This window comes from Phaenicophaeus curvirostris, chromosome Z (genome assembly GCF_032191515.1).
Source record: "Phaenicophaeus curvirostris isolate KB17595 chromosome Z, BPBGC_Pcur_1.0, whole genome shotgun sequence".
Taxonomy (NCBI): Eukaryota; Metazoa; Chordata; class Aves; order Cuculiformes; family Cuculidae; genus Phaenicophaeus; species Phaenicophaeus curvirostris.
In genome coordinates, this window is record NC_091431.1 from 59,438,713 (window position 1) to 59,460,074 (window position 21,362).

The 21,362-nt window shown below is 37.9% G+C and overlaps 1 protein-coding gene across 2 annotated transcripts in view; it reads right to left on the reverse strand.

Annotated features, from left to right (window-relative positions):
• The window catches only part of PARP8 (poly(ADP-ribose) polymerase family member 8), a 116,691-nt gene that overhangs the window by 7,850 nt on the left and 87,479 nt on the right, over positions 1 to 21,362 (reverse strand). For both annotated transcript variants that reach the window (XM_069880267.1, XM_069880266.1), the window contains exons 15-21: positions 12,536 to 12,628; positions 6,422 to 6,547; positions 4,839 to 4,904; positions 3,430 to 3,497; positions 3,018 to 3,066; positions 2,111 to 2,223; positions 1,873 to 1,945 (exon numbers count right to left, since the gene is read on the reverse strand). In XM_069880267.1, the coding sequence (XP_069736368.1) occupies positions 1,873 to 1,945; positions 2,111 to 2,223; positions 3,018 to 3,066; positions 3,430 to 3,497; positions 4,839 to 4,904; positions 6,422 to 6,547; positions 12,536 to 12,628 (588 nt within the window). The remainder of the gene's footprint in view (positions 1 to 1,872; positions 1,946 to 2,110; positions 2,224 to 3,017; positions 3,067 to 3,429; positions 3,498 to 4,838; positions 4,905 to 6,421; positions 6,548 to 12,535; positions 12,629 to 21,362) is intronic.

Genomic DNA, 21,362 nt, shown 5'->3' on the forward strand with positions numbered 1-21,362 from the left:
ATAATGATAAGAACAGGTCATAATGTAGATAAGCATCTGCACTACTGCACTAATTTATTGCTCGTTTTTAAAAAAATCAAGCTGTGAATCTACAACAAAAATACTGTATATTCTGGAAACCATGTCCAAATGTAATTTTACATCATATTTATATATAAAATTGCATTGCTTTGGAGGATGCCTACAGAGGTTGCCTCTGTATATGGCCAAATTTACCTCAGCCTTAGCAAGGCTGAGCAAGCTCAGCACGAGTCTCACATCAAAACCTTGGAAGGAAGCAGAGCCTAAGCCAGCCTCTTTGAATCAACAACAGCAACAGCTGGTTTTGTTTTCTTAAAGGTAAGAAACGAAAAGATGGTGATGTCTGTGGTCATACACTATAGAAAAATTCAGTCACTACTTTAGCCTGAGTACTGGAGGAATGGGTTCAATCAGGGTTTCACCTGAGCCAATTCAGACATGCATATCATATCACTGCAGGACTGGCTTTAGCCACAAAACTAGTAGTTGCCTGAAAAGAATAGATAAAAGGGAAGACTCTTCTTAACCAACATCACTGTTCCATCTCATGAAGCTTCGGCTAAGCAACAAAACTGAGCACTTTTTATTAGCCCTGAAGTGATTTTCTTGTCTGGAAAGGGGGAAGTATGGGTTTCCCTTCTCCACCACGGACTGACTCTTTTATGTGGAAAAGCCTTTAAAGAAATCACAAAAGTAGTTCTTAAGAGTACAAATGAGAACCTAGCATATCTCCTACCTAGACAGATATTATGAACATTAGGTTTCAGTCATGCTCACACTTATTTCTTTCCTCTGACCCAACGATATTTACATTGTTTCTACATTGTGTCAGGAGTTCTCATGAGAATCTGCAAACTTGCTCTCACTCCTCCAGATCCTACAATGTTGTATAGGATCCTCGGTGGGTAGATATTTTTCCTGGCTGTTTAGTACTCACACAAATAGGATGAACTGGGCTCAGGATACGCCTTAAGCGTGTGAGAGATCTAAAAATTATGCCTTGTATAAAACAGGGCTTTATTGTTTCCTCTTATTCCCAATATCTTAACCTTCAAGTTAAAAACAACCATAAACAAAGAGGTTTACTTTGGTGAATTTTGGTGTGTAAATCCTGCTTTCTTGGGGAAGTATCTTCCAAAGGTACTAATAGAAACACACAGACTATTAAGGGGAAGAGCAGAGATTTCCATTTCCTTTTGGCTTCTTTTTCCCTGATCCTTAGTCAGCACGCTGGGATTCTCCTCCAAAGTATTATGGACTTTGGTCTGGGGAAGAGCTGTCAAAACTCTGATGCTAAAATACCCTGAGCTACAGCTTCCCAGTCCCTCTGGTACTGCCTGCTTTGTGCTGCAGTAGGGGTCTCTTAATGACTCAGTCTAAGAAACTGAACTGAAGTTTGCAATAACTCCCTCCTGCTCAGTACACCCCTATTCCCATTCTCAAGGAAGAAGGTGCTGTAAACCCGGTTCTTGTACTCCTTGTATGCTCTTGGATCCTTTAACATAATTTATGTAGCTCTAAATTTTAATCCTGAGACTGCTTTTAAGCAGTACTTAGATAAGCCTCCTGGAGGTGCTGCTGTGCAATGTAAAACTGAAACACTGATTCTAGCAATGGGAATTTTCTAGCTATGTTAACAGACATATTATTTTATTTTAATAGTATCAGAAAAGTAGCTTTTCCATGAAATGACAGGGCATTTGAAATTATACCATTTCTGCACCTATGTGACTACCAGAACTACACTCCATGAAAATCTGCCTAAGCTAGTACTTAGTCTTGCATGCACAGGTTAAAACCTATTTAAAAACCTATTTAGTTTACTATTTACCTATCTAGTTTACTATTTACCTGCAGCCTCGTATTGGAAGCAACAACTAAGCCATTCCTCAGGATGGAATGCCAATTTTCAATATGTGAACCACTGCAAAAATGAAAAAGAGAGCATTAAAATCCACAGTGGAAAATGCAAAATTAAATCAGTGATCTTTTAAAACAATTAATTCACAGCTGTAAACCTCAAGTGGCAAGAACCAAAACTAGCATGGCATTTTGATGACCTTTGATTAATACAAATATATGAACTTACTGAAATGCAAAGGTACTTCCATAGAGATTTTTAGCAGCTCGGAAATTAGATTCTTTGGCTGGTGGACTGCTGAGAAGTAGGAACTGATGGGGAGTGTGCATAAACTTTAGTTGCTACAAAATATAAGTGCAAAAGTGAAAAGAAGTTGATTAACACAAAAGCGTTGTATTGTAATAACGGTAGCTCTTAAGACATCCGTTTTGTACAATGCATGACTGCAGCTAAATAACTACATGAACTAAGTTGAAACTGGTCTCACTATCACAGTTTTTACCTTACATCGAACAGTAAAGGTGTCTTCCAGTTTATGAAACATATGGGAGTTTCTGAAACAGATTTCAGCCTAATACAGCTCTAGTAAATAATTAAATTGAACAATTTCATCATGACATTCTGATCAAAGCTGGTTTTGAACTAAGGTTCAGATTTGAAAGGCTGCAGATTACCATGTCCTTAATCAGAAAAGGCAAATATACTCAGAAATGAATCTCACCACCACCTCTCTAAAATTCAAGAGCTATACTCTTTTTAAGGTATACTTATATGTAGATCTCTTGGTATGCTGCGCTTGCATACATTGCTTTCTTTACCACATTCTACGTGGTAACGAAACAAATAGTGAAGTTATTCTCACCAAATCTGATGACTACAAGGTGGACACTTCCACTTCAGCTACTCACCTTAAACAGACTTTTTCTGAGCATTATTCCTTTGACCTATCTTGGATATTCACAACGTGATTCTGAGTCATGACCTGAAACTACCTATTTCTGCTCCTGGGCTATTAACGGAGCCCACGTGATTAGTTTGAATGTAGACATCCACATTTGGCTAGGAAACTCCCACATAAAATACTAATAAGAGCTATGAGAAATGAGGAAATAATAAAGAACCCACAGACACTTACCCTATTCACCGGTAGCTTCACAATATGTGATCTATTACTAGAAATAACCCTGAAATAAGAAGCAGTTAGATGTATTAGACATCCAACCAAACAGAACTTTTCTCCTTAAAAATGTTTTACAAATAGCCTCCACAAAACAGCCAGTTACAGGCCTTTAAACCTATCAGACAGAAGCAGACCAAGTCTTTACTAGAAAATTAGACCAAAGGCTATATAAATAACTTGGAGTCTTTCCAATGTTTTCACAGAGCCCAGATGAGGTCCAGAACCAGTCCAGAAACAACTGCAGCTGCAAATGTCAATTCTGACATTAATTCTCAGGGTGAGTTTATAGCAAATTACACTGGTGAAGTGATTATTCATTCAGCTTGTTACTTTAATAATTATAATCTCATGTGAGTAAATCTTATACCATTGTAGAAGGGGATGTGCAAGTGGGTCTTGTTTATCCATCTGCTTCTTGATTTCCAAGTAAGGTGCCTAAAAAAGAGTAATTACGTTATTTCTAGTTGAAATCAGAAGGTTAAATTTTATGTTATGTTGCCCACAATTCATCTATTAAAACAAATATATGGGGCTCATTAATAGGCTTAAATCACAATTTTACTGACATTTACCATTGTACAGTTATAAATGTGCTTTGACAATAAGAAGAATTAATACAGCAATTATTTCCCCTGGAGTAAAATAATAAGATTGTACTTAGCATCAAAATGAGCATATTATAGTAAACATTGGTGATCTAAAGGAGAACAGCAGAGGTTATCTATTTATGTCCAACTCTTCCTTTAAGAAATTGAGCTGGAACATCACAAAACTAAGTCTCTCAAAATATCCCAAGATAATCCACTCCACTTTTTAAAATTGTTTCATGCTATAAAATGGTAAAGTAAAATACTGTATCACTTTATAATCCCTATGAAAACAGTTTGTGATTTCAATCACAGTGCAAACCCCTTTAGAAGTCATCAGTCCAAGAATTACTTTAACATTATAAAACAGCAAGATGGTGTTTTTGTTTGTTTGTTTGTTTTTAAAGAGATTATATTAGGGAACAGAAATACCCAATTTTTAAAATTTTTATAAGATGTTATATTATTTAACAAAAATACGTGAATTTTAATTTTCAATTTATTTTATTCTTCTCTATACATCTCATTCTTCATCCCAGAACACCAAAGTACTTTATGAAGACATACAGGGTAAGATTTATAAACTGTTGTGAGGTTACATTTAAATCACAGTTGGAAAAGGAAGGTACACAGGAAAGAATTCAGTCATCAGTTATAATCAGCTAGACTGTTTGGGAAAGGTAATGTAGCAATAAATCTAAGTACAGTTATCAGATTCTGCTCCACTGTGAATACTGAGAAATCATATGGTAGTAATCCCAAGAGACCCAACCCTTCAAGTTCCCAACCACACTTAGCTGATCAAGTGTTTTGATATAATAGAAATAAAGCTATCATTCAGAGCACTGACACAAAATCAATTTCTTTTCATTTGGAAATAAAAGACTCAGTTTGGCTTTGATATTTCCAGAAATGCAGTAGTTGGTGATTATCTTGTTACAATGTTCCATTTTGCTGTTATTATGTCTTATTTAAATTTCAAAAGATCTGAGTTCTACTTCAACACTTTTATTTAACTGCGATTACAGATAGTCTGTGTTTGTTATTTTTAACACACATTTTCATATTACTACAGCTCTTTAGGAAGAAATGATGCTATTGACTTCCTCACCCATTACAGGCAAGCAATATAAACATCTTCCTAGTTCTAATAATAGCAGTTAAGTTAGGTAATGATTTTTAAACTCACCTGTGTCATCTCTCTAATAGAAGTGATACTATCCAATGCTTTCATGACTCGGTCATAATTCTTCTTCTGATGTAGCATAAAATAAGCAAATAAATTAAAAGAATATTAGTCTTCAGCTCTACAAAGAAGTGAATTCTTCGAGTGTGTATAAAATGAAAGCAAGGACGAAAGTCCAGAAAACCAGTCCTTTCAAACATTTCTAACCAATAGCTTTCTTCTACCTCACACACAGACTCTCTCATTCACAGTCCAGAAAAATTCCATGATAAAGTCTTACAATCATTTTTCTCTGAATTCCACTAGAATTTCCAAGACACTAAAAAAAAAAGCTCACTTATTAAGCAAATATTTGCAAATAAACACAGGTTCTGACAGTCATTTGGGCAACATCCTATTCAGTTAAATAATACAGTGACAAAATAGATTTTAAATAAAAGCCTAAATAAACAGATGTGTGTACTTTGTTAGCAGCTCTATAAAACATTAGAGGTCCTTCATTTGTCCCTCTGACTCACCCTGATCCTTGCCTATGCTCTGCTTAGGAAACACTACCAGACTGTTCCACCCTTTCTGAGTGGATGAGCTTAATAGTCCATGTGTCACTAGCTCCACATGTCACTTTCAGGAGCTCCACTGTTCCCTGCCTCCGGCACTTGCCAATTTCTGTGCATGGGCTTTCACCTCACTTATGCTGACAAGGAGCTGGAAGGAGACAGTGTAGGCCCTGCCAGCACAGCGATTCTTTCCATTCCTCTTCTGATGTGGCTTTTCCTATTGCCTTATCAGTTTCAATACCCTGACTTGCCCAGTCACCAGGCTAGCTGTCTCTTCATCTGCCCCTCCAAGCACCTACTCTTCCTTCCCACATGCTACAGAACATCCTTGCCCCCTCCTGAGGAAGAACTGCTTACTGAGCTTTGTTTAGAAGAAGTGAAATGCACCCCAATGTAGGACCTCCAAAGTTCTCATTTTATGCCTTTGGGCATGGCTCAAGTGAGATGTAATAGTTCATAGCTTCTCAAGGGCTTCCCTGAGAGGCAGTATGTGCAGCATAAGGAGCATGCGGTGCAAACACAACTCTTTACTTCAAATCTGGTGCTTGTACAAAACACAACTCTTATGTAAACATTTGATAAAATTACATTTAAACATACATTTGATAAAATTGCATTTAAAATTACATTAAAAGCTAATGAGATGACAGCAATAACTACTTTAAGAATTAAAAGACGGACTTGAACTCCCCTGGTTTACGTGGTCTACATCTCCCAAAGGCCATCTTTCTCTTTGTATCTAATGTGTACACTGAGAGAAGGACATTAAAATTTTGCATCCAGAATTTTTATCCTAAATGAATTTCTTGGCTTCAATGTAACTTTCAATGCAACTTACAGTTTATACTCAAATACCTTCTCATAGAGAATTTAAAAAAGCTACAAAGTTCTGAAAATAGTTGCACATTTGTTCAATATTCTGCAGCTGTATCTCTATAGTAAAGGAGACTCTTCCAGAAGAAGACTTTGCTTTGAAACCTCATGTGAGACTAAAATCAAGCTATGACATAAGGAAAGGTAACGACTTACCCTAGGGTTAAAGGCCAGCATCTGAGGATCATTAGGATCAACTACAGAAGGATATGGCTCAAAGATGACAACTTTCCTAGGTGACTCTAATGCAGATCGACACATGGATACCAATAGATCAACCACCTAATGGTAAAGTAAAATATTTATTCAATATATATACTTTCATATTGTATCTTCCAGTCTGCTTTTTTTTATATATATAATAGTAAAACCATAGTTAATTGTTACCTAGATTACCCTCATAATTTGGCACAGACACCATGACAAGTGACTCTCAGCTCTTTCCACAGCAGAAGCTCAGTCCCCACCAACATCCTGCTCCTAGGTATCAGCCCTGCTCCAAAAATCAGCACTGGTGCGACAGGCAGAGCACAAACCCTGCAAAGCTCATGGGGAGGACATCACTGGATAAGGGTGGACAGAGTTTCTAGGTCTGCAGGTACCCAAACTGTATTATCCATAAGAAATAGTTTAGAACTGAAGTTTATCCACTGACCTCAACTGGCTTCAGGTATATTATTCAATGTGCATATGTAGGACTAGTATCTGGTCCTAAATGTATTATCATCCAAAGACATTGCTTGCAGTCCTGCTTCCTCTTCTGCACAAGTGCTAATTTCTGCATTAAATTCATTCTCTAGGGGAATGAAGTTGTGCTAGATCTGTCTAGATCTCTGTACAGTAGATGGCAGTGAAAAATGTTGCTCAAGAATGAGGAAGGTTCTGTGCAACTACCACTGTCTGCTGTTCTGCTGAAGACTGCAATCATAGAAACACTTGGAAACATTGCTTCTGCTAAAGCTGGAACAGTGCACTGATTTAACAATCATTTGCATGGCTCAAACTGGGAGACACTCTTCCTTCCATCCTGTTGTACAAAATTATAACATGGCTTTGAATATCTATGATTTCCAAGATTTCACTGCAAGATCACATATGCAAAATGTACACAGGCATGTCTTCACATATATGCACACAGGCACACATACAACTTGGCAACAGATTTCTGTATCAATGTTTCAAAATTCTTAATTCAGAGGTTAAATTACAAATACAGCAATCACAAACCAGCAAGTATGCAACTTTATGGCAGTTGTTAAATTCAGCTCATAATGAAATTCAAAGCTGCTACATAGAAATGTAGCTGCAGAGTAGCTCATTTTCCCATTTTTTTTTGCGCCTTCTGAAAACATTCCTGTGTGAAAATAGACTTTTACATGAAAGAAAGGGAAAACTGAGATGAGTGGTACTCAGTACACATCACCATTTCCTCCCACAACTCCACACAGATCAGATCTCATCTCACAGCTCAAGCTGTTATGGAAGTTTTTATATATCTGCAATTGTATCTGATCATTTGGAGGAAAAAAAATTATGGTCCCTCAGAGAAGCAGTATGAAAATAAGAATCATGATGAAAGGGAAAGGGAACTGTGCTACTGTGAGTCATACTGTTGCTATTCTCCTCCTCTGCTCCTTTAGCATGTATGGACAATTTTCTCCATCAGTTTAAAATTATTCTGTTAGTTCCAGTTACTAAATATCTCACACATATTGAAAATAAAGTTATTTAAATAATGACACCCTTCCTCCATGGTGCTCTGATTCCTTTCCAATTTGTAATGCCTATAAGTATGATGAATGTTTCAGAACAGGGCATCTGCATTAGCACTTGCAAAGGAGACCAGGAGTCTCCATTTGCAAAGGAGACCAGGAGTCTCTCCAGAGCCAGGTCATCTAACAGGCCGAAATGTGTAAATTTATTGAGTAAATTTATTATCATTAAACTGAGCCGGAGTTCATACACCCTGCTTTAGAGAAGCACTTCCTAGCCTCCATTCACAAAACACTACTAAGGAAGAGTTGTTTGAGTCCTCTGTTTCCTAATACAGTTACTCAAAGTCATCTTCCTTGACTGTAAGTCATTTTGCTTGACGGGACTCTGTCTTAAAACTGGCACAGTTCTTAGAACACTATTTCAAAACCCTTCTTTAATTTAACTGTGGACTCCTATATCGTTTCTCAGCATGATACCTGCATATTGCTCTGACATGGAGGGTAAATGTGCACAGATAAGGCTTAATTAAATCTTTGATTTGCCCTGAGATCATTGTTTTGAGCTGATGGAATGAAGCCCAACTTAAACTGGGAGGTAAGTCTAATACATGTACTACAATACAAATTTACATATGTGACCCTTGGTAATAGGAAGCACTGTGGATCTAAATGTCTTAGAGCTGGGCCTGAACTCCTCCTCCTTAACAGGAGGTACTGATGTATGTAAGAAAGGATTAAAATATTTTCAAGGACATGACGACCCTTGCTAATGATGACTCCCTCTTGTGACATCATTCTCTAAGGCAGTGCTTCTCTCTTTCCAGAGACTCTCTACCGTGAGTCTGAACTATCAACAAATCAGATATTTAATCTTCAGGCATTTTGACTATGTGACTAAAATAATATAAGGTGAGTTCAAGCTTGAAAGTTTTAGAAAGTACAATCACTTATTATTATATTCAGGAGCCATCAGAGTATTGAGAGTGACAAAGTAGGGGTGTATACCTGAAAGCACAATGAAAAAAAATAGAATGTGATTTCTAATAATTGGAACCTATTTAGGTTCCTTCACTACACAAAATGATTTGGAGAAAGACTCATCTGACAAAATGGAGAAGTTCACAATGTGAATATCTATCTCTTACTAGTCAGCCTAACCTCTCTCTATAATCAATGGAGAAAACCACTGTGCTGATACTGATTCACACTATCTTAAACTAATGTCAAAAACAGCTCACAAGAATCAAATGCTAGAAGTGCTGATTTATTTCTGCAAACAGGAGTTCAACCAGATCACATGTAGTAAGCTGGATGCAATGCTATCACTAGAGTGAAACTTAGCAAAATTTAGTCACCTAGTTCCAACAGGACAATTGACAAAGCCTCTTATTGACAAAACTCTTATAAGCACCATTAAGGTTGTAATCACTTCAGTACACTGCAGCAAAGCTCTGTAGGTACAGATCTAGAGAAAGCTCTGCATATGCCTGCACAGTGATACCTACATGAAATCGAGTGAGAGCTAACTGAGACCACCCTTCCTGTCAGCTGTATCTAAAAAGAGAAGTGAGAACTACTTGTTTGTACCTAGTGTATAATGTGCATGTAATGTACCCTGCAAGTTTGTACTTAAATTTTCCTAATTTTAGGAAAGCAAATTTCAACTCTTCAAGGACTTAACAGTTTCCCTGGGAAACTGCCCTCAGGAACAAGGAAGCAGAATGGAGCTGGCATGCTTTCTGTAGATCGTGAAAGCTCTTGATCCCCAGGTGTAAGAAATCAGGAAGAGAAGGCAGGAGACTGGCACTGCTGAGTAGAAACCTGCTGGTCAAACCAAAGAGCAAGAAGGAAATTTACAAGCAGTGGAAGCATGGACAGGTATCCTGGGAGGAGTATAGTGATGCTGCCTTCTAGTTCAGGGATGGGGTCAGGAAGGCCAAGGCACAGATGGAGCAGAACTTGGCAAGGGATGCAAAGAATAACAATAAGAGCTTCTAAGCTACATCAGCCAGAAAAGGAAGTCAAAGAAAGTGTACATGACTGGCAAACTGATAACAACAGACAAGAAGAAGGATAAGTTACTCAACAAGTGTTTTGCCTTAGTCTTTACTGACCACCTCTCTTCCCACACCTCTCAAGTGGAAAGACCACAAGACAGGTACAGAGGGAGTAAATTCCCTCCTACTGTAAGAGAAGATCAGGTTTGTGACCACCTAAGAAACCTGAAAAGATGCATCCCAGAGTCTTGAGGGAATTGTCTGATGTAGTAGCCAAGCCACTCTCCATGATGTTTGAAAAGTCACCACAGTCAGGTGAAGTCCCTGCTGACAGGAAAAAGGAAAAAAATTGCCCCCCATTTTTAAACAGGGTAGAGAAGAGAACCCTGGGAAGCACCAACTTGTCAGCCTCCCCTCTGTGCCTAGGAAGATCATGGAACAGATCTTCTGAGAAGCTATGCTATGGTTCATGGACAGGGAGGTGATTAGAGACAGCCAGAACAGCTTTGCCAAGGGCAAGTCCTGCCTGACCAATTTACTGGCCTTCCATGAGGGAGTGATCACATCACTGGACAAGGGAAAAGCTATGGATGTCATCTATTTGGACTTCTGCAAGGCCTTTGATACAGTCCCCTACAACATTCTTCTCTCTAAATTGGAGAGATATGGATTTGATGGTTGGACTGTTCAATGGATATGGAATTGGTTGGACGCTTGCATCCACAGCTCAGTGTCTGGATGGAGCTTGGAGACAAGTGGTGCCCTTAGGGAGCCATATTGGGACCACTACTGTTTAAAATCTTCATCAATGAAGTGGGATTGAGGGCAACTTCAGCAAATCCAGCAGATGACACCAAGCTGAGTGGTGAGACTGACATGCTTGAGGGACAGAACACCAGAGAGACCTGGACAAGCTAAAGAAGTGGGTACATGTGACTCTCATGAAGTTCCACAAGGCCAAGTGCAAGATCCTGCACCTAGGTCAGGACAACCACTGGGCTGAGGTGTGAAGAGACTGAGAGCAGCCCTGCCAAGAAGGACCTGGGGGTAGTGGTGGATGAAAGGTTGATCATGAGTCAGCAATGCGAGAGAGCCAACTGTATGCTGGGCAGCATCAGAGGAAGTGTGGTCAGCAGATCAAGGGAGGTGATTCTGCCTCTCTACTCTGCTCTGGTGAGACCTCACCTGGAGTACTGTGTCCAGCTCTGGAGTCCTCAGCCCAGGAAGGACATGGACCTGTTGGAGTGGGTCCAGAAGAAGGCCACAAAAGTGATCGTGGGGATGGAACAACTCCTCTATGAGGACAGGCTGGAGAAAAGAAGGCTCTGGGGAAGACCTTACTGTAAGCCTTTCAGTACTTAAAAGAGGCGTATAAGAAAGATGGGGCAACATTTTACCAGGGTCTTTTGTGACAGGAAAAGGGGTAATGGTTTTAAACTAGACAGGGTCTTCAGAGGACTTCAGGCTGAGGAAGAGGTGGGGCTTCATCAGTACACCTCTCTCCATTTCCTACAATCTTATGCAGGTATCACTGTGTTTGATATAGAAAATGTTGCAAATATAGCCACACAATGGTCTTCAGACACAAGATATTCAGATCACATTCAGCTGATACTGAGATCCTGCAGTCATATTCTCAAGCTAAGAACCTGGTGTACAATGTCCACAGGTGGTACAGTCAGGTGAATGGCTTATTTCTAGTGGGAATACTCACTAGTGCTAGTTAAAGTTAACTGAATCAAACATTTGGTCTTCCAAAAACTCATGCCGCTTACTACATAAATGCACAGTAAGTGACATATGTCTAGGAAATGAGAGAGGAATTCACTTTTTCGTAAGATGCATAAACTTTTAACTAAAGATCTTAAAATGACCTTAAAGTTCTTTTAACTTTTGAATTTACTAAAATCTAAGGATAAATGGTGGTTTAGAAGCATAGTTTAAAATACTTCTTTTTTAAGGCACATATAAGATTATGAAATTAAAAAACTGATATGATTGCATCTACACTAATAACTGAATTTAGAGTCAGGAAGCAAGCTTGTATCAAATTCCTGATCCTTGAGAACAGAGGAAAAAAACCTATGTAGCAACATCAGTAAGGACCGTCCCACTGTTATTCAATGATTAAAAACAACAGATGCTCAGTGGATAGCTGCATCCCAACACCATGAACAGGAAGTAGCTTATTAATTGCATGAGAATTGTAATGGCTCATTAGGTGAAAATAAATAGGAATTATCTCTAAATGACAATGGCTGCTTCTATTAACAACCCAGGTGACCCAATTGAATGCCACAAAACAACAAAACAGGGTTACTCTAATTACATAGAAGCAAACCAATGGAAGCACTTCATTAGTACTCTTTAAAAACATCATGTATAACAGTGTTTTTACAGCTATAGGGTGGGCAAATAAATAATATTTAATAAATAAACAATACTTACCTAACAGTACTCATACGGACAATACAAGTCAAAATAAATACTAGAAGACACTGAGGACACTGAGTACACTATAGAAAATCAGACATGTAATAAGCATTAGATAATTCTACCTGTGCTCCAGTTGCAATTTCATCAGCAGCTTCATTCATCACTCCTAATGTTTGGAAAGCAAATACACAGAGCTCCCTTTCACAAACAGTGGGCTACACACAGAAAGAAAGTTAATTACATTTTTGTTCTAGTTTTGGGTTCTTGGTTTTATTACAAAACAAAACCCAAACACATTTAACATCAACTTTTTCCTTCAGCTATTAACTGCAACATTAGTTTCAAATTACGAATGTATGTCAATTACTGGGGAAGATACATTAGAAAGGCATTAAGAAGAAGTGGGAAGAACTCTAAAATTTGCAAATATTCATAAAGGAAAGAAATCCAAACAAATTACAGAACCAAAATTACAGGCATAGTACCCAAATGTCCTTAACACTATCCTATCACACGACAAAAACTTCCTACATAATTAAAATTAATGGAGAACAAATCCAGAAAATAAGAGGGGCACAACCTCTTCATAAATACATGTTTATTATTCACAGCTTGTTTTTCTGCTGTTGAGGGCACACATAAAAAACTGATCTAGAAGGAGTTTCTGGAAGAAGCTACTTTTTACTTAATTTAACAATCTGTAAATTTTAGGAAAATGCATTATTTTAGGAGAATAAACACCACATTTGGGAAGGCTGCATGTTACTTTAATAAGTAAAAGCATTTCTACTTTTTTTCAGCTATCAAAAAAAACCCAGAAAAACAACATCCTTGCTGTTGAACCAGGTTTTTGCCTATATTTTTGAAAAATGTAACTCACAGTGCCATCACAATGATGAAATAGAAAAAATATTTAAACTGCATATTAAGTGAAAATTGTGTGTTCTGTTTTCATAAAGCAAATGAAGCAGAGACAAGAAAGAACACAGCATTAGGTAAAGAGAATAGGCATGTATTCATAGGCTTCTTAATTGGTTACAACCGTTACAGCAACTCCATGCTTATTTACTGAAAGTTAATTAGCGCAACTAATGAATCAAAGAGTGAACTTTTAGAAGTATTCAAAATGAACAGTTGAAAGAAATACAAGAAAGAAACACAAATGAAAACCTTTCTTAAAATTGACGCCAATAAACATAACATTTTAATACAATGCTAAAAACAATCAAAATATTTTTTTTTAGTATTAATTGTTTGAATCCATACTATTAGATCCTAGCTTATGGAAACTTAAAAAGATCTTTGGTAGGCAGTACTGGACTTCTATAACCAAAAATTCCAAGTCTAGCCACCATGGCAATCACTAGAGCACTTGTAGTGTTATGCTTTGAAGTTCAAGCCAATGTCTCTAGGAAGCACTTGCAGAAATGAAAAAATTAATGGAGCACACAAAGCAAACATAAAATTTAGCCGAGTTCTGTTTCAGGTAACAGCTTTGTTAGTAATAAGCATACTGCTGTATTCATAGTCACTTGTTTCATAGCCTTTAAAATATGCATTTGCTGGGTTTCAAAGATTCAAGACTTCAATAAAAGTCTGAAATCTACTGCACTGACGTATTCTCACATCAGTTGCTTTATAAAACTTTCATCTTTCAAATCTAATAGAGTGTCACCCATCTGATTTATTTTATCTGCTATGTTACATTGCATTAGACAGCAGACAAAGCCTAACACAATCCAATTCACTGTGCCATGGCACACTAGACAAAAAGTATTTATTATTGTCATTATTCTTAGGTTTTATAAATTTTGAAGGTGGTTAAATAATTTGCTTAATCAGGGAAGCATGGTGGCACTACCACCTTGATAATCATAACCAACAGCATACACAGACTCCCTTTTATTTCAGAGCAAGAGGTTGTTCTGGAATAACAAAGCAATCCAGGCTTAGCTATACTTGGCATGAAGAAAAGTGTTAAGAAAATGCTTATTTTTGCTATTTCGTTCAAAACCTCAACAAAATAAGTTATCCTGAGACTTCAAAGATGGAAAAGAGAACACAGGATTTGTCATCTTTGCTTTTTTTTAATTCCCCCTTGTGTTAAGATCCCAGAAATGTCTGATAAGAGGAGATGCATGACAGCAAAATTTGAGCTCTGAAGAGGAATATACATGATTGTTAAGGTCTATACAATTATTTTGATTTGTATGTGTTTGATGAACCCATATACCCATTGAATAATTTGGCTCTGCAGTCAAATGGGGAAAATAATCCAAACCCTGCAGCTATATGGGCGTTTCAATAGCCTGCCTTTATATGTCCACCCTGGATGCTTTCTAACCAAATCTCCAGCCATTTTAAGAGTACTTTTAGATCCTGTTTCTGAAGTTTGTCCCAATTTAGTCAAATTAGATGCTTTTAACTTAAATTTCCCACAAGCATTAATAGAGTGTTCCAAAAGATGTTGGTATGCCTTTCCACTATCCTCTACACCAGTCACTAGTAAGGTTCAACCACTTCAACTCCTTTCTTTCGTTCCAAAAAAATTTGCTTACGACTAAGAAGCAAGCATCTGGAGGGCTTTTTTTTTTTGTCATAAAGTGGTGACAAATAATGGTGTCACATTTCCATATTTTGGTTTTGTCCACAATTATGCATGCTAGAACCAGTGAAAACTTATGAAAACTAAGTTAATAAATCAATTCCAGAAGACAGAGAATAAAGAAAATCACAATCTTTATGGGAAAAATGGGATTATAAGCTGCTCTTACACTGCTGCTCATGTTTCGAGGTAGTTCCCCTTTATGTCATCTGCTTTTCTGTTCTCTTGGAATAGGATGTGAACCATTGAGACAAAAAACAGTCTTGTTCTGACTTTGTATTATAATATGAGGAATGACCCTACCCACAGCAAACAAACAGGAACACCACCACTAACATATTTATAAAACCTGCTTTGTTCTTATTTTGGTTGAGGTACATGTTCTATTCAGCAACCTGAATCTTCAAAGAACTTTTGTAAATACACATGAAAGTAAAGACATGTTCTTACTGATGTGGATCCATGTGCACAAAGGTAGAGATGATCCAACTTAAATTACAATACTAGTTTCCATTGTTTTCAAAGGGAAAATACATGACAAAATTGGGCCTATACACTTAAGTATGTATTTCTGAATGTGAACCTCATCTTACGTGCATGCCAACTTTTACAGATTACAATCTTGAGGACAACTTTATTCTCCACTACGTGGAGAGGGCAAAAAATATCAGCTAAGTAGATCATTGTTGGTGAAAGACTATTCAGAAGGATAATTATTCCAGTGGGGAAAAGCCAGAAGAAAGTAAGGTCTGGGCAGTTAACTTGTGACTGCAAGTGCTTTGAAGCAGAAGGCACTGACAGAAGCAGAAGATACGGAGTTTTTGAGGTTTTTGGACTTTTCCTTTAGTCACCCTTGTTCTTTGATGCTCCGTAGTAACCACCCAACTGCTGCCATAAGAAAGAACTCAGAGTTTCTGTATGTTACAACGCAAATGTCAGTTCTTACAGCAGTGATTGTGAATGACAGAAAGGCATACCACTCTCATTCCTGGATTCATACACTACTTAAAATATTTGCCAGGCAATCTTTCAATTTGAAAAAGCTGAAACTTTCATAGCTGATATTGATCTATCTTGCTACTTTCCACTGTGTGCTGCAGCTGTACTCAGAAGAGCAATGTGCCACCCTTTCCTGTATCCTGAAGGATGTCACATAGACTAACGAGGCTTCAACATGACTAACACACCTAAACACACTCTATCTAAAAGGAGAAACCCAGGGAAACCTTATAGCCTGACTTACAGCAAATTTAACAAATGGTAAAGGTGAAACCATTAGCGACCATCTCATTTCTTCTAACGAAAGCAACAGGCATGGAGGTGAAATGTAGCTTCAGATCTCTATTCTTTTTCCTACTTTCAACCACGGTGATTGTTAGCTTTTTCCATAGGAAGAACTTCCCTCTTTCTCTTCATTACACTTACCATAAAGATGAGGCTATAACACAGTGGCAATAGTATTGAGAGTGGGGATAGGCAAATACAGAGAGACAAAGAGAAGGCGAAGAGAGAATGAGAGAACAAGAGGAAGGAAGGAAGGAAGGAAGGAAGGAAGGAAGGAAGGAAGGAAGGAAGGAGGGAAGGAAGGAGGGAAGGAAGGAGGGAAGGAAGGAGGGAAGGAAGGAGGGAAGGAAGGAGGGAAGGAAGGAAGGAAGGAAGGAAGGAAGGAGGGAAGGAAGGAGGGAAGGAAGGAGGGAAGGAGGGAGGGAAGGAGGGAAGGAAGGAAGGAAGGAAGGAAGGAAGGAAGGAAGGAAGGAAGGAAGGAAGGAAGGAAGGAGGGAAGGAAGGAAGGAAGGAAGGAAGGAAGGAAGGAAGGAAGGAAGGAAGGAAGGAAGGAAGGAAGGAAGGAAGGAAGGAAGAAGCAGGGAGAGGAAAGGAGTCTGGTAGTTATAGGACCATTTTGCAAATCAGCTTTTAAGTTTTTAAGGTTTATTCCATAGTTTATATCAGTTAAGACTTTTATGTGTTAGCTATTATACCTTTCTAAGAAAAGGCTAAATAAGCTCAGTTGTTAATTCCCTATCTTCTGAGTCTGTATTACCATAGGATCAGTTATATTCAGAGCAGTAAGAATAATATTACTAACTCTGAAACAGAGTCCAGAGCTGTAGAAAGGACTTTCTTCCAGTTCTCTCATAGTCTTGTAAGCCATGCATTCAGATGAATTAATGAATGCTACAGAAACCTCAGTTTTATATACAGATTTGAGACACAAGATAAAAGCAGTACCTCAAAGGCAGGTACTGATGAGGCATTTGTATACTTCCTACCAGTGCTGCTTAAATGCCATATGAAAAATTCTCATTCTCTGTCTTATGAGTTTAAAACCTTTATGTTTCCTAGAGAATAACAGAAGGGTCAATTCAATTCAGAATTGATAAAATAAAAAGTTTTAGGTAAAGTGTAGCTTAGAACACACTCCCACAGAATTGCAAAGTAAAGATTTGAGTCCAAATTGTATGATCTCTGTATTTACTTAAATCAGTAATGATTTATATGCAGAATTACCCTTTACTGTAACAAGGTTCATCAAACTTCAGCATTTAAGAAGTTTTTAATTATTAATAATCAATATTATTTTGAAAGGCAAGTTTAATGCACATCTACATACTGTGTCATTTCTGAGTGAAGCATCCAGCACTAGCTCATAGTGGATTAAAGACCCTATTATCTATTAAAACTAAGTTTGTATTTTAATAACCTTTAATGACAAGTTTTTGCTTTATACTAAAACATATAGTTAAAAAGAAACTTATTCAGACTAAATATTTATCCACTTACACGTATTTAGGAATTTCTTTAAAACTAAATAATTACCAAGAAGTACACCTGTGTCCTGTGTTGTCAAATGACATCAAACTACTACAGCAAACTATGTTGTCAAATGACATCAAACTACTACAGCAAACTACAGGCCTATATGTCTAATCTCAGTTCCTCGTAAAATTATGGAGATTATAATGGGTGCTATTGAAAGACATTTAAAGAAAGATGCAGTCATCGGGCACAGTCAACATGGGTTCACAAAAGGAAATCCTTGTTTAACTGATCTGATATCCTTCTGTGATAAAGTCACTCATCTAGTGGATGAAGGGAAGGTGATGGTTGCCGTTTTTCTGGATTTCAGCAAGGCTTTTCATACTGTCCCTTACAGCAGCCTTCTGGACAAGTTTTACAGCGGTGGGATGAGCATGTTCATGGTGTACCAGGTGAAGAATTAGCTAAAGGGCTGTAGTAAATGGGGCTACATCTGGCTGGTGACCATTCACCGGCGATATTCCTCAGAGCTTAATTATAGGGCCAGTTCTATTAAATATATTTATGTAGGAGCTGAAAGGACCATTACCAAGTTTACTGATACCAAACAGGGAGGTACTGTCAACTCTCTTGAGGGATGGGAGGCCTTGCAGAGGGATCTAGAGAGACTGGATCACTGGGTAAAGATTAATGGGATTGAATTTAACAAGTTCAAATTCTGGATTCTGCAACTATGGTGAAGCAATGGTGGGCACAAGTATTAATTGGTAGAGGAGTGGCTGGAGAGCAGCATTGCAGAACGATAACAGTAGAGTGAGGCTGAATAAGAAATGTCACTTGTTCTGTTTTGTTTTGATTTGGCTGACACAGATTTTACCTTCTGCTTTTTGGGTTTTTTTACTGCATTCTTGAACAGCTCATACTTATTATTTTTTTTTTTTTAAATTTACTTCCCAGATATATAAATAGATGGCAAATAGACAAGCATAGTGAAGTGCAAGCTGGGCAAGGTACGCTTTAGTAAGTTTTTGGTGACAGCAAAAGCTATACTGCAGCCATTCTACTCACTCAATAAAAGATGAAGTGATTGAAATCCTTTTTAGTGAAGTAGTGGTTGTAACTAAAGAGACTTCTTTTTTCATATAAAGAGATAAAACCAGCCTATATTGTGGAGTAATGATAAGAAAGAACATGACATTATTCCACAAGAATACTCGAATTCTACAAGCACCCTGGCTAAACTCCAGTCTGGCTGAACATCTTTGTACACCTACACTTTTCTCCATAGCTTAGTCATTTTTCTTTTACTCCAAAATCCTCCCAACCCTAAGCAGCATACTGTTTTTGGGACACCTCTGCTACTGTGTTTCAATGGTGGCTAAAAATCTTATAGTCAAAGGACAGAAAAATTCAAGATCTCTTCAAGTCAACAGGAACTAATTGAGGCCAAGATTCCACCCATAATGAATAAATGATAACTGAACACTTTGGGATGAAAAACATTCAAAAATTGTAAACTTAATACAAGAAGAGCTATTTCAGAATTACTAAACTGGACTTATTTTTACAGCAAAATACAAACAACAGGTATTTCAAATATTATTTTACAGTATTTTGCATTCAAATTCTATGAGCAAAAATTTAAACAGCAGAGATGTTTGTATCAGGCTACAAGTTTCCAAGAAACTAGCTTCACTACTTAGTTTCACTGAATTTTTTTTAGTATTTCCAGCTATGTTCTAAAGAGGCCTCAGTATGAGGTTTCAACACAAGAGGGCACTCTAAAGAGATGTCGTGATAAAGAAAAAAATATTGCTACAGAAAGGGTTTTTTTATCACTTCATTGAATATATTCTGAGATTTTTTTTTGTCCTGTAGAATTGTCCCACAGGAATTTAAATTACATTAGATGATTCTGTTTTACCAACAGCTTTTGTATTTGTAAATGAGGAATTTGGGAAGGCACAGACAGTAAGCCAGACATTAGCCACATATCTTTAATTGTACTATGTAAAAGCTGATATGACCACAGAATTACAGAATGACTGAGGTTAGAAAGGATCTCCAGAGGCCATTCGGTCCAAGACCACTGCTCAAGCAAGACCTCGTGAAGCCAGTTGCTGAGGAGCATGTCCAGACAGCTTTTGAATGTCTCCATGGGTGTAAACTCCACATCCCTTCTGAGCAAGCTGCTCCCACAAACAGTCACCCTCAGAAAAGGTAGAAAAATGTTTCCTGATGTTCTGATGGAATCTGCTGTGTTTCAGTCTGTGCCCACTGCTTCTTGTTCAGTTACCGGGCACCACTACAAATAGCCTCGTCCCATCCTCTTTGCACCCTCCCTTTAGGTATCTATAGACATCCGAACATTCTCTTTTCCATGCTAAGCAGTTCCAGCTCTCAGTCTTTCCTCCTATGTCAGATGCTCCAGCTCTTAATCATCTTAGTGGCCGTTTGCTGGACACTCTCCAGTAGCTCCATCTCTCTCTTATACAGGTGAGCCCAGAACTGGACAGAGCACTCCAGGTGTGGCTTCACAAGTACTGGACAGAGGGACAGGAAAGATCATCTCCCTCCACCTGTTGGCAATTCTGTTGTTTTACACAACCCAGGATACCATTAACCTTCCTTACTGCAAGAGCACATCGCCTGTTCATGTTCAACTTGGTGTCCACCCGGATTCCCAAGTCCTTTTCCGTCAAGTCTGGGTGGCCCTAGCATATATTTGTGCCTGGGGTTGTTCCTCTCTAAGTGCAGGACTTCACACTTCCCCTTGATGAACTGTGTGAGATTCCTGTCAACCTACTTCTCCAGCATGTCAAGGTTTCTCTGAATGGTACCCCATTGCTCTGAAGCATCTCCCACTTCTATCACCTGCTAACTCACTAAGGTTACACTCTGCTCCATCATCCAGATGATTAATGAAGACATTAAACAGGACTGGACCAAATACAGACCCTTGGGGTACACCACTAACTACTGGCTTCCAATTGGATTTTGTGCCACTGATCATCACCCTCTAGACCCAGCCGTTCAGCAGGTTTTCAGTCTACCTCACTATCTCCTCATCCAGCCTGTGCATCTACAGCTTGCCTATAAGGATCTTAGGAGAGATAGCGTAAAAGGCCTTACTAAAGTCCACATAGACAATAACCACTACTCTCCTCTCATCTACCAGACCATCCACTTTTTCACAGAAATTTAAGAAGCTGGTCAAGTATGACTTCCCATCACTGAAGTCATGCTGACCACTATGATAATAGATGACAATATACATTTATTATACTTCTTTTAATCAGGTCCTTAAACATAATAACCACTTTTGCTAATGACTCATGATCTCATTATATTGAAATATTTGTAACAGAAGTACATGCCGCATTCCTAGGACAAGATATCTCTCTACAATTATAGCAGCAAAGCTTATGTGTTATTAAAATGCAACTTAGTCCTTCCCTAGAATATTATCAGCTCTAGAGTAACAGGGAGAATTTCATACATCATTTAAAGAAAAAGTTAACAGCCTTCTAATACAGAAACAAAGTTTCTTCAGTATATTATTAAATCTGCTATGAAAAATACATTTT